At 39.8% G+C, this 12,738-nt stretch overlaps 1 protein-coding gene across 6 annotated transcripts in view; it reads right to left on the bottom strand.

The window, feature by feature from the left end:
• RERE (arginine-glutamic acid dipeptide repeats) overlaps positions 1-12,738 on the bottom strand; it is a 422,701-nt gene that overhangs the window by 147,679 nt on the left and 262,284 nt on the right. For all 6 annotated transcript variants that reach the window (XM_047872880.1, XM_047872879.1, XM_047872883.1 and 3 more), the window contains one exon: positions 7,858-7,962. In XM_047872880.1, coding sequence (XP_047728836.1) covers positions 7,858-7,962 — 105 coding nt within the window. The remainder of the gene's footprint in view (positions 1-7,857; positions 7,963-12,738) is intronic.

The following is a 12,738-nucleotide window of genomic DNA, read 5'->3' as shown; positions in this document are numbered from 1 at the left end:
CTCATGCTCTGTCTCTCTCCGCCTCAAAAATTTATAAAAACATTAAAAAAAAAAAAAGATTTATGTCGGAAAAAAGATGGCCACAATGTAATTTAGGATAATTAAATACTGGAAAAACCATAAATGTTCAACAATATGGGAATAGATACATTATGACACATCCACATGATGGTAGATATGGTGCTCATTACAAATGTTTACTGACATGGTACTATGTTCACAATTAAAAAGATGAATAAAGGAATACATGATTATATGTATATTTATGTAAACAGTATTTTATTTATAATCTTAAAATATTCACACACGTATAAACATGCACACAGATGTACAGTGAAAGAAAAAACACAAACATGAATTAAAGAATCATGTATTATTTCAGTTTGCTTCTTTAACTTTTTATTTGTCAAGTTATTCTCTAGCAAGTACATATAGTTCTCTTCATTAGGAAAGCTTAAAGCTATCTTTCAACAAAGCCAGAAGAAAATTAGGTTGCATATGAATCAATCTATGATGAAAGCACAGGCTTTGGAGTCCAACAGGCTCGGTGTTTCCTGTTTACTAACTGCATGCCTTAGGCAGATATTTAATGTCATACCAATTTTCTCATTTGTCAAATAAAGGTAATGTCAGCTGCACTGAACTTTTATGGGAATTAAACAATCGAGTACAGAGTGAGCATTATCCCACAGACTCTAAAAAGAAAATGTTACAAATTTGGTTCCTTGAGGTCATGCCAAGAAATATCAAATGCTAAATCTACTAAAGATACAGCTGAGCATGTCAAAACTCACCCATGTGAGGGAGAGAGCAGAGTCAGTGATAGGAAACTGAAGTAAAGATACTCAGGAACCCGAAACAAGGTTTCTCACTGTTAAAGATGAGAATTAGAAATAAGGAAAAAGCTAGCAGGACCCCTGTGGTATTGGGATTAGGTTTGGAGAGCCTGGTATGAAAGCATGGATACACACACACTGAAGTCCAGAAATACAGACGTGAAAGTCCAGAGTCTCCATCTCAGTCTCCCCGTGCCCTCCCACCCCCTGGCCGTCTCCTCGGAGGCCTGACGGCAGTGACACAAAGCAAGGACCACCCCTAAGTAGCATTCTTGGTTGGTTGGTTTCTAAGTATCGCCCTCCATAATCTGCAACAATTTGCCCTAAAAATGAATCATAGTAACAGATTATCAACAACTGAATAAAACAGGAAGCCAAAGGGACACCCGGGGGGCTCAGCCGCTTAAGCATCTGACTCTTGATTTCAGCTCAGGTCATGATTTCCCAGTTTGTGAGGCTCTGGGCTGACAATGCAGAGCCTGCTTGGGATTCTCTCTCCGCCCCTTCCCTGTTCACGCTCACTCCCCCTCTCAAAATAAATAAAAATTAAAAAAATAGGAAGCGATTAATCAACCCAGTGCGAATAAATTAATAAACTGAAAAACTGAAAGTTTCATGAGGAAGAAGCTATCTATTCAATCTCAAAGCAACCTCCCACAAAATAGTCATTAATTATAAACGGAAAAAGAGAAATTTTACAATTACAAAGCCTGGCACCTTATTCAAGTGATCAACGTGAACACTCCCTGCAAGGAGACAAACTAAAATTATATACTACGTGACAAGAAGTAAAAAACAAGAACACATGACTTCTGTGCTATCCGTGTCAAAGATACAGGCTCTAAATCTAATAAGGAAAAAGCATCCATGTAAACTGAGGAACAGTCTACAAAATACCCTATAGTCTCAAAGTACTAAGGTCATGAAGTAAGAGAAAAGACTGAGAAACTACTCCACACAGACGAACCAGTTGTAAGACAACAAAATCCATCATGCTGAACTGGATCCTTTTTCATAAAGGTCTTTACTAACCAAACTAATAAAACTTGACTGGGGTCTGTGAATTCCATGGTAATATTTCAGTGTTAATTTCTTGAGGTGGAGGACTGTATTGTGGTTGTATAAGAAAATGCCCTTGCTCAGAAGAAATACACCAAGTATTAGAGTGTGATACTGCCTCATGGTGATGTCATACTTCCAAATGGTTGTTAGAAACTAAGGTTTTCTACTATACTTGCAACTCTTCTGAAGGCAGAGGCTGCTTCATAACAAAGTGCAATAAGTTATGCAAGCAAAACACTCAGAGCACTGCTGGGCACAGTCGCACTCACTAACTGTAGCTATTATTGGTAACATTATTGCCACTGTCTGTTGGAAAGAGATTAAAGAGAAGTCCTTGCAAAGTGTCTGAGTTTATGACTGCTGCCAAATATAATGGTAATAATCCTTAAGCTTCAACACTGCTTTAAAAACTTTTTGGCAAAAAAAAAAAAAAAAAAAAAAAAGAAAAGAAAAGAAAAAAAAAGCGAAGAGGGCACAGGTGGCTGTTCATAGACATTCTCTCCTGGATCAGATCTGAGCCTTCAATTTGTTTTCCATCTGAATAGCAAGAGAAGACTCCTTTATCACAAAGCAAAGAGCACAACTACAATCAGATGTTTCATGCCACAGTGCAAGTCTCTAAAGAGACCAAGGATACTTTTCTAAGGCAGTATGAGGGGGAGGGTAACAGATCAGTGACCATCAATACAACATGCTACACTTGATATGTTTTCTTCACTCTCCCTAAATGTACTTTAGTGACGTAAAGAACACTTACTTAGCAAGGGGAAACAAATGGACTGATTCCTGGGAAAATTCATGCTTCATAATTTAAAGATAAAGGCATCTCCTCTCGAATGGACCCTACTGAATCTTTTGTTCTTACTGAGATTCCACCATTACTCCCTGCCCCGCCTAACTCACTGGCCTGAGGCAGGAAGTTTAGAAGTTTTCCAACCAATGAAAGGTATGCCCAGAAAAGGCCAGAATGTACAGTTTAAAAGAAAAAAAAGAAAAAGGCATTGAGCAACAGGCTGAAGCTGCAGAGGTGAGAAGATGGTAGTATGGGGAAAAGGACACCCCAAAATGCAATAAAACCTGAACGCTTTATAGGGGGACAGGTTCATTTACTATAAGAAGCTCTTGGGTGCCTACCTGACTCAGTCAGTGGAGTGTGAGACTCTTGATTTCAAGGTTGTAAATTCAAGCCCCATATTGGGTGTACAGATTACTTAAAAATAAAATCTTTAAAAAAAAAACTCAAATATTTTTCTTAATAAAAATTTTTTTTTTCCAATTCTGGTTCTCTCAGATTCTGCACTGAAATTTTCTGACCATAGAATGTATTATCTCACATTTAATACTATTTGCAAATATTCACTATACTTATTGTGTCAGTTTCACTAGAGTCAATGAAGAAATTATCTTTCATTTTTAGCAACTGTTGTATATTTTCAAGAAGAATTTTATAATCAACGTTCTACGCAGAGTCAAAAATCCCCAGTGTTCAGACTTCCATATGTGAGTACAATCAACCAGATGGTTAATGGTCTACTTGGTAGAATCAAGACGTCTTAGGAAGCAGTTTATGTTTCACTTTTGGATTTAACATTGTATGGGGTTAAAAAAAAAAAAAAAAAACTCTGATATTTTTCAACCTTGTCTTGAAAAGAAAATTTATAATTATTTTTGCAATTCCCAAGAAGCAACAAAAAAACCTGACAGTTTACTAAAGCAACCTAAAGGGTAGCTTTTACCACCCCCATTTTCATGAGGTAAAAACAAAGCCCAGGAAGTACAAACCTTACCCCTGGACACAGAGAAAAAGGGGCAGCACAGGATCAAAACGCAGGCTGCCTGGGTCCAAGAGGGGAGTCGGTCTTAACAAAAGATCAAGTAGTCAGATTAGATGGCTACGAGATACTGGATAAATAAAAATGCAACTAAGGACAATAAACGGATGAATGGAGCCATGTCCCTATGACCACAGATTATAATCATCTCTTTTAATAAGTCAAGACCAACTACTTTAGTTCATGCCAAGAATACTGCTGTTTTGTGCAAACGCCTGTAAGGTCTAACTGGCTTTATGTATTAAGACTTTGGAGCTGAAATTTATTAACTATTTTCTAATCAGATTTTGGATTAGAACCTTCAAACAAAATGAGAAATAATGATATTATGTTGCAGAATATGCTGACTGCAGAAGCAAATTTGGGTGAATCTTGTTCGCAGAGCAAAAGCACACACTGCTTGAGCACAGAAATGTCACAAGGGGCTCCAGAGGCCAAGCCTGACTACCTACTGGTTCAAACTTCAGGCCTCTCAGTAGTCAGACCCTTGCAGCTTGCACCCTACTTAACACTGGCAACATCTGTCCCCAATTTTTTTGCTCAAGTTTTGTTCCTTTAGTGCCATGGCTAACAAGAATACAGTATCACCATCCCTTACCAAAGATCCTAAGGGTCAGAGGATTTTCAGAACTCAGAATTTGTTGGATTTAGAAAGGTACTATAACAAATATACCATACACTATGTAACACCCCGCAGTGTTTGACCAATGATCCCCTATTCTATCACGTTGGTACTTTTGCAGTAAAAGTTATACAAACACACAAAGTGAACTAACTCAATATAAATAGCCTCATCTCAGTTCAGGCCAAGTATGACCATCCAATGAGCTTCCACACCAAACTTAGCATAAACATTTTTTGATTTTCAGAGCTTTCAGATTTCAGAATTGAGTGAGGACGTCAGAATTAAACACAGAATTTCAAAATAATAAAAATTCCATGCTAATTACCAAGAAATCCACCCTCCCCGAACTTTAAAGGCAATGAACCAAAGAGTATAGAAGAGTCTGCCTCCCACCGTCACATACACGTATTCAACAAAGTAATCCCATCAAAACCAAAAAGTCTGGGGCGCCTGGGTGGCTCAGCAGGTGAAGCATCCGACTCCTGATTTCAGCTAGAGTCACGATCTCATGGTTGTGAGATCAAGCCCCGCACTGGGCTCCACACTGAACATGGAGCCTGCTTGACGTTCTTTCTCTCCTTCTTCCTCTCTCCCATGCTTCTTTGTTCTTGCTCTCCCTCTCCCTCTCCCTCTCTCTCGCAAAAAGTCCGGAAAGGTCAGGTCCTGACAAGGCGAAATGTGTAGAGCCACAACAACCAGGTTAGGGGAAAAATTAAAGAGTAGCCAAATAATGAGACTTTAAAAAAATTTATGCAATAAACATGAAAAAAACTCCAAACTTTCAGTGCGGGCTAATATGCTAAATAAATTATGGCAACTGTGTAAATCAACTTCTAACTACCATCAGGAAATGTGCTTGGAGAAATAAACAATCCCATCTCAAGTTTCAGTTTCAACCGCTCACTTCAAGTTCCTGAAAGTTCCTTTCTGAAGAGAGGGGACAGTCCCAAATGTGTAGTCACAGAATCCCCATTCTGTAACTTGCAGCAGCCGCATCCACACGTGGTCTCTCTCACAGACAGAAAACGGTTTGATGTTTCCTCTTCAAATGGCCCCGGGCACTAAGAGCACGCAGCAAATGCAGCCAGATGGCATGCTAGGCCCGCTCATTCACATGGGGGAGAAGCCCACCAAAGCCCAGTCTTCCCACAGTCCCATCCCTCAGAGACTTGAGACAAAGACGCAAGCAGAGGTAAATTCTGCAAGGGCACGCAGCCAGAGCATTCTAAGGATCAGCTCGTACAAAAGCCAGGTGGGGAAAACAGAGTTTTCTACACTCCTTTTCAAGTACACCCTCTGTGACCACGCGAGCAGCTGTGGGAACTGCACGGCCAACCCCTCAGAAGCATCAAGTGGAATTCAGGGGGAACCCGGGGAGCTAGGGCAAATCCTTACACTCCCTTCGTGAGGGGTGTGAGATCTGCTACTATCTTCACTTACAAATAGAAATTCAAGTATTTTTTCACTTCAATTAATTCATCCACCTCCCCTCAAAAAACCTACAACACATCAAGCACAAGCTGGACAAGGAGAACACAAGCGCAGAAATGAACAAATGGCAGCCAGGAAGTCAAAGCGGTAAAAGAAGTGACCCAGGACGCAGACCCTGCTAATGCACCGCCACGGGCACGTCCTTGAACTGGGTTTTCAGACGAGAGAGAAACATCCGTCTAGGGCACACCTCCGCCAGATTTTAAAACCCAACCGATGGGAAGAATCCCTCTGAATGACTGCCAGCAACACCCAATGAAAAATGAGACCAGAACTTGTGTGAGTCTCTAACTTACACAGTGAAGTTACATAATATCACTTTTAATAAGCACTCAGTAAAAACAGACATATAACCAAAACTAGTAAAAAATAAACTTGGTTGTTACGAACCCAAGAGCTAATCATTTAAAACACAAAAGCTATTTAGTCAATTCAGTGACACAATCTAGCTCGTGCCATATGACAACTACCCACCAAATAGTTAAATAAATGTGGCATCACTGAAATCATGGACTCCTCTGTATCTAGACAGAAATCCAAGGAATGATCAGGCAGTCAATAAATGCATATTTAGGGGCACCTGGGTGGCTCGGTAGGTTGGGCGTCCAACTTCAGTTCAGGTCACGATCTTACGGTTTGTGAGTTCTTACAGTTTGTGAGAGCCACGTCGGGCTCTGTGCTGACAGCACGGAGCCTCGAGCCTGCTTCAGATTCTGTGTCTCCCTCTCTCTCTGCCCCTTCCCTGCTCACACTCTGTCTCTACCTCAAAAATAAATAAATGTTAAAAAAAATTTAAAAAAAATGCATATGTAAAAATAAACATTCTGAAATACAGGATGCTTTAAAATAGTATCACGGATCAGCTTCTCTGTCACTGGAACAGGGCATACTTTTGAAAAAGAAAATAAAAGCTCAAATTTACTGTTTTCTAAAGAAAATAAAGGTAAGTAAAAAAGGTGACCATTCGGTACACTATCACCCCTGTAGCTCTCGTCTACAAAATACAAAGAGACAGACACGAACACATAGGCCTCACTAGAGCTTTACGCAGCTTCTTATAATGACAACAAAGAACACGTGGCCTTTCATTAATCCTAGACTGACTGTCTAAACAGTAACCTTCTAATTTTTACATATAATTTCTCAGCATCCTCTAGGAAAAGTTTTTCACTAAAAATAAAAAATACCTACATTGTAATTACCCTGCAAGTAGTTCTTCCACTAACTTCCTTCAGCCAAGCAGCTTTTCTTTCTAAATTCTCGTATCTAGAGATTGTGTCTCAGATGTCCCAAGCACTGACAACCTGATCATCTGCTAACATTCCTGTACTTTTAAAATCTGTAGTTCCTGTAGTTGCATGATTGATACAGGATAAAAATGAATGCATATGCTCTTAAATAACTTCTTCCATGTGCTAAGTTAAACTATAATCTATTACAGACACTAGGAATTTTTTCTATTAAATTTTGATTCTATTGTTTCTCATTTGAAAAGTCATAACTCTACCTGTTACATAGATCTTACCAAGATGGTTGAGAACTGAATGTATCCCTCTCATACCAGTTGTCTTACTAAAGATATTTCTGTGAGTGTTCCTGGGGTTTTATTAGATGAGTAAAACAAATGACTAACCAGCACACTCTCCGTAACATCCTAGTGTGTGTTCAATACGGTACCACAAAAGGTTTGACACAATGTGCATTAGGGAAATAATCTGCCAATTCACAGTAAGTTCAAAACACAGATCAGCTAAACACACATCTTTACCTTGCCTCTCTACACCCAAATTTTCTCACTTTTCCTTTTCTTCTTAATAAAATCAAGAGCAAACAATAAGCCACTTTAGACACCGGTGACGTTAATTAGAACTCCTTCCAAAGAGGTTCCCTTTGGGTTTTGAGGTCGTTTTTTCTCATCTTACTGGCACATGCCCAAATGTGCAAACACACGCACGCGCACGCACATAGAAAAGCGAAGTTCTCACTGAGTGGGGCCAAGTGACTCACTTACCTGGTCTCAGGGTTGTAGCCTAATATGTAGAAAAATGAATCCACTCGAGCTTTAAACTCTCTAGCAGCAAATATGTCAGAAAAATGGGAGATGTTACACTTCCCTCTGAAAACAAACAAATGTAAAAAATACATTATTAGTATTACCCTCAACTGCTTTGCAAACCAAAACACTATTGGAGGGAAAGAGGCAGGGGAAGACGCAACTAAATCCACATTACTCTAAAAACACGTAGAATATGGCTACAGACTCCATATTTATCAATTCAGAAAACGTCCAATATTTTTTTGTGTGTGTCAGGACTGCTTCAACCAACTTCACAATTTCACTGCTTGTACCTCAGCATCTTAGCCATGGAGTAAAATCAACTAAACCATAAAGGTAAATTGAGGGTGGGACCGTGATAAAAGGATATGAAACTAGACACAACAGGAAAAATAAACCATAGTTAAATTACTTTACCAAAAAAACCACCTAAAGCCTTTCTAAACCGTAAAAATGGGACTTTTCTTCCTGCTACTTTGCTATAAGCAAAATGTACAGCTGTCAAATATTTTTCTTCTCTTTAAATGTTCAAGAAATAAACTGACTTGCAAATTAAAACGGAGAGACTTTAATTTTTTAAGTATGCAGATGGGCTTTAATACATAAAAACACACACTTCCCAAATTCTCAGACAACATTCAAAGATCGTAGGTTGGAAAAACACTTTCCCACAAAAATATTGCAAATAAACAGCATTAAGGTTTCCAGGTTCATCTACCAACACAATTTAAAACCAAAAATGTAGCTGAAAACTCTCTAATACCACCAAACTCCTTAAATGCGCGCACGCGCACACACACGTTGGGAGAATTTCCAGCGTTCCCAAGGAGGCAGGGGGGTTTTCAGCAACTCCCTTCGTGGTCACAGAAGGGAACTTTAACATCAAGTGGAAGCCAAGGGCTGCGATTACAGTAGATGGAACCGGAGAATCAACAGCCCGTGCACATGCTTCCGGGGCTATGAACTCCTACCACTTGACCAGGTAGGTATTCCATTCTCATAAGGACTCCATAAGTTGGTGCGTTAACAAATACACACCAGCTAATGGCCAAAGTGTTAGAGAAAGAAGCTAGCCGAGGAATAGCAACCTGGAGATGACATTCATTCGCTTCCCACCAAGGACTTGGAAAACAATGTCCTCCTTTCCAATAGAGCTTAAGTAACTGTGACCAAAACCTCAGTGATAGGCAGACACTAAGATGGGGCTCAAACAACCTCCATTTTAACAATTTAACAAAAGTGCTTGAGATTTATTGACATTTCTTTGAGAACTACCAGTAACATAATACACAGCTCTTGAGCACTTGAGATGTGGCTAGGCTAGTCCAACTGAAGAGAACAGGATTTAAAATTTTATTTAATCTCAACTAATGTAAATTTAAATAATCACATGAGGCTAGTGGCTACCATAATGAACAACACATTTATATAATATCTCCATCACCGTGGAAAGTTCCATGGGAAGCAATTATTTGTAAGTAACAAGCTACACTAGAATACGGACTAGGAATCAACTTTGTATACCCAGGACTTTTCCCTCTAGTGTGTAGCTAGAACTAAAATGACCTTCCAGAAAAGAAAAAGCAGCAAAGATCACTTTTACAGATGAAGAAACAATGCACTCACTCTGAAACTAACTACCCATCTATCTGACATGATTTAGTCCCTGACACCTAGAAAAAATAGGCTAGTTCCTTCATCAGTTAAACAGGGATAGGAACACCTATTATACTAATCCCTATTGAGGAGATCAAACAAGGAGTCTATGAAACTTTATACACTATTCAGTGCTACACAAAATAAGTTATTTCCATCACTGTCCCTAACTAAAGGAAAGTGATTCCTCTTTCACTATTCTTCATTATTATTCACATTCAAGTTTACCCTTCAACTTAAGTAATTAATCGATGTATTCATTGAACCTATAATAACACTGCCAACCCGCAATTCTAAACACAGACATTGGAAATCAAGTATGCTTTCTTTAGGAAAGAGTTTCTCAATCTCAGCACTATTGACATTTTAGACTGCATAGTTCTTTGTTGCCAGGGACTGTCCTGTACTTAGCAGTATCCCTGACTTCGACCCCATCGCACCCCCAAACCACACTGTGACAATTAAGAGTTTCTAAAGACACTGCCAAATGTTCCATGGGGACAGCAGCACAAATGGTTTCGGAAAAGCCTGAAGCAGCAGGAACAGAAGCACATCATCTGACAAATAAGCATGTAACTGTAATGAATGAGGTCACCCACTGGTATGTCCTCTTCTATGTGACCGCGTGAAAGGTACTGGTTTTTGTATATCAATTTCATATCCCACTACTGAACTGCATTCTTTATTATTTGATACAGTTTAATCATTGGTTCTCTAAGGCTTTCCAGGTATGTTATCTGTTATTTGCAAGTAAACACAGTTTTACTTCTTTTCTATCCTTTCTTAAAACTAATACTGAACCTCTCACACAATGTGGAAAGTAATGGAAATAGGCACCCTTGCCTTGATCCTGATCTCAGTGGAAAGGTCTTTCAGGTATTACTATTAAATATGATACTAACTTCAGAAATAATCATTGCTTTGGAAATATGGAGGTTCCCCCCTTAGATTTAATAATATGGTGTATGATATTAGCAGAGTCTCTAATAGTGAACCTACCTTGCATTCCTGGAATAAATCCCAGTTGGTCATAATGTCACTTTTAACGAGATATTAAAATTTTCTAAGGACCTCATTAATTAGTTTTACTGTTTTATTCCTCATTAATTTCTTTTTTATTTTTGTTTCCTTCTCTGTACTTTTTTGTTGTTGTTCATAACAGCTTTTATTCACACTAGCCTAGAAACAACCCAAATGTCCATCAATAAGGAAGTGGGTAACAAATCATTGTATATTTGTGTTTTTTTAAATTTTTTTTATTGTTTATTATTTTCGAGAGAGAGAAAGACAGAGAGCAAGCAGGGAAGGGGCAGAGAGAGAGGGAGGCACAGAATCAGAAGCGGGCTCCAGGCTCTGAGCGCTCAGGACAGAGCCCGACGTGGGGCTCGAACCCAGACCGCGAGATCATGACCTGAGCTGTAGTCGGCCATCCAACCGACTGAGCCACCCAGGCGCCCCAAATCGTTGTATATTTGTAAGATGAAATACTACCCAACAATACAAAGGAAAGAAGTACTGGTACATAGGACCTCATGAGAAAAAGTCTCAAACATTAAATTCTGAGTAAAAGAAGCCAGGGATACAGAAAGCTCAGACCGTATGATTCCGTTTATATGAATGAATTTCTAGAACAGGCAAGATTCATCTATGGTGAGAGAAATCAGAATAGTGGTTGCTTCGGGGTGGGAGGCTTTGAGAGGAGAGTAGCTTAAGGGAACTTTCTGGGCTGGTGGGAATATTCCCTGCCTTGTTAAGGGTCAAACACATTTATCAAAACTTATAAAAATGTAAACTTAAAATGTGTACTTTACCGTATAAACATTTTTGAAGTATTAGGGTAAAATAAAACATCAAGACTCAGTAGCACGGAGCCACGGCTGATTAAAGCTGCTGCTCTTGGCAGCTAACGAGCCATCCAGTACTGAGCAGAGCCGAAGACAGAGCAGGTAAGCCCACCTTGGCTGGCCTCCGTTTTGAAATATTTTTCCTGTTGCCTCTCGCCGAAGCGGGGAGGTTACGTTTTGAAGTGTGTGTGCGAGAGAGAGAGAGAGAGAGAGAGAGAGAGTAGCATTTTAAGCATTCAGTATTTTTTTTCTCCAGAGCACTCTTTTCATCTTGCTCTTTTTCTCTCTCAAAAGCGGTACGTTATTTGACAGTGTTTGTGGAATGAAGCCGGAGAGACTGTTAAGAGGAAGTCGCCATCACTACCAGCTTACCAAAATATCGGATTCGGAGCCTCCGAAGTCCTATACACCCTACTTCTAATGTGATGCTTCATTATTAACAGAAACATGACTACAGACTGGGAAGCCCCCTATTCCCGGGGCCTCTCATTCATCAGTAACAAAGGCTTCCTGTAGGATAATCGTTCCGGTGGTCCTTGGGGTGGTGGCCGCACAGTTCCACCCTGGGCACCGCGCGGTCTGACAAATGCTCCGGCTGGTGGGAGGAGGGCATCGGAAGGGGATGAAGGAGAAGAGAGCCGCCTTACACAAGGAGAGACTACAAATGGAAACATGGCCCAGAAATTCATTCCATCAAAACTATTCATAACCGGGGAAGTCTCTGTATATCCCCAGGGCCACGCAAACGTCAGAGAAGCCTGGAAAGAGGGACACAGACATGGACAGAAGGCTTATAGCCGCAGGTCTGCCTACAGCTTTTATCGTGACCCTTGCCTGAAAACAAAGGAAAAGAAAGATTTTGAGACAGAGTCAGTGTCTTGTCAGTTGTAAGCCATTTGACTCATGACAGGTACAGAATTTTTCCAAAGTTTCTTTTCCGTGTTTCATTCTGTTTCTCTTGCCTTCCTATAGGTTATGTGACATTTTATAGGATTCCTCTTGATTCGTTTACGGTGCTTTGAGAATATGACTCCACGGTCTCCCCAAGAGTTGCTCGAAGTGTAACCACTTCCATTACCTCCACGCGGACCCCTCTGCCTGTCCGCTCTTACACGCGGTGGTCTTAAGCGTTTCTTCTACATACACTGAGCTCCACGTCATTGCATTTTGATTGATCTGTTGCTCTTTTTATCATTTAAGCTGGGAACTTAATCGTTCAATTTCATTTTTTCATTGCAGTGGATGTGTTTAGTATCACTAGTTTTCCTTTGATCAGCACTTTAAATGCATGCCGTAGATGTTAGTACATAGTATTTTTCCTGTTGTTTTTAAAAAT

Source organism: Prionailurus viverrinus, chromosome C1 (genome assembly GCF_022837055.1).
Source record: "Prionailurus viverrinus isolate Anna chromosome C1, UM_Priviv_1.0, whole genome shotgun sequence".
NCBI lineage: Eukaryota > Metazoa > Chordata > Mammalia > Carnivora > Felidae > Prionailurus > Prionailurus viverrinus.
This window is presented reverse-complemented; position numbering and strand designations above follow the sequence as displayed.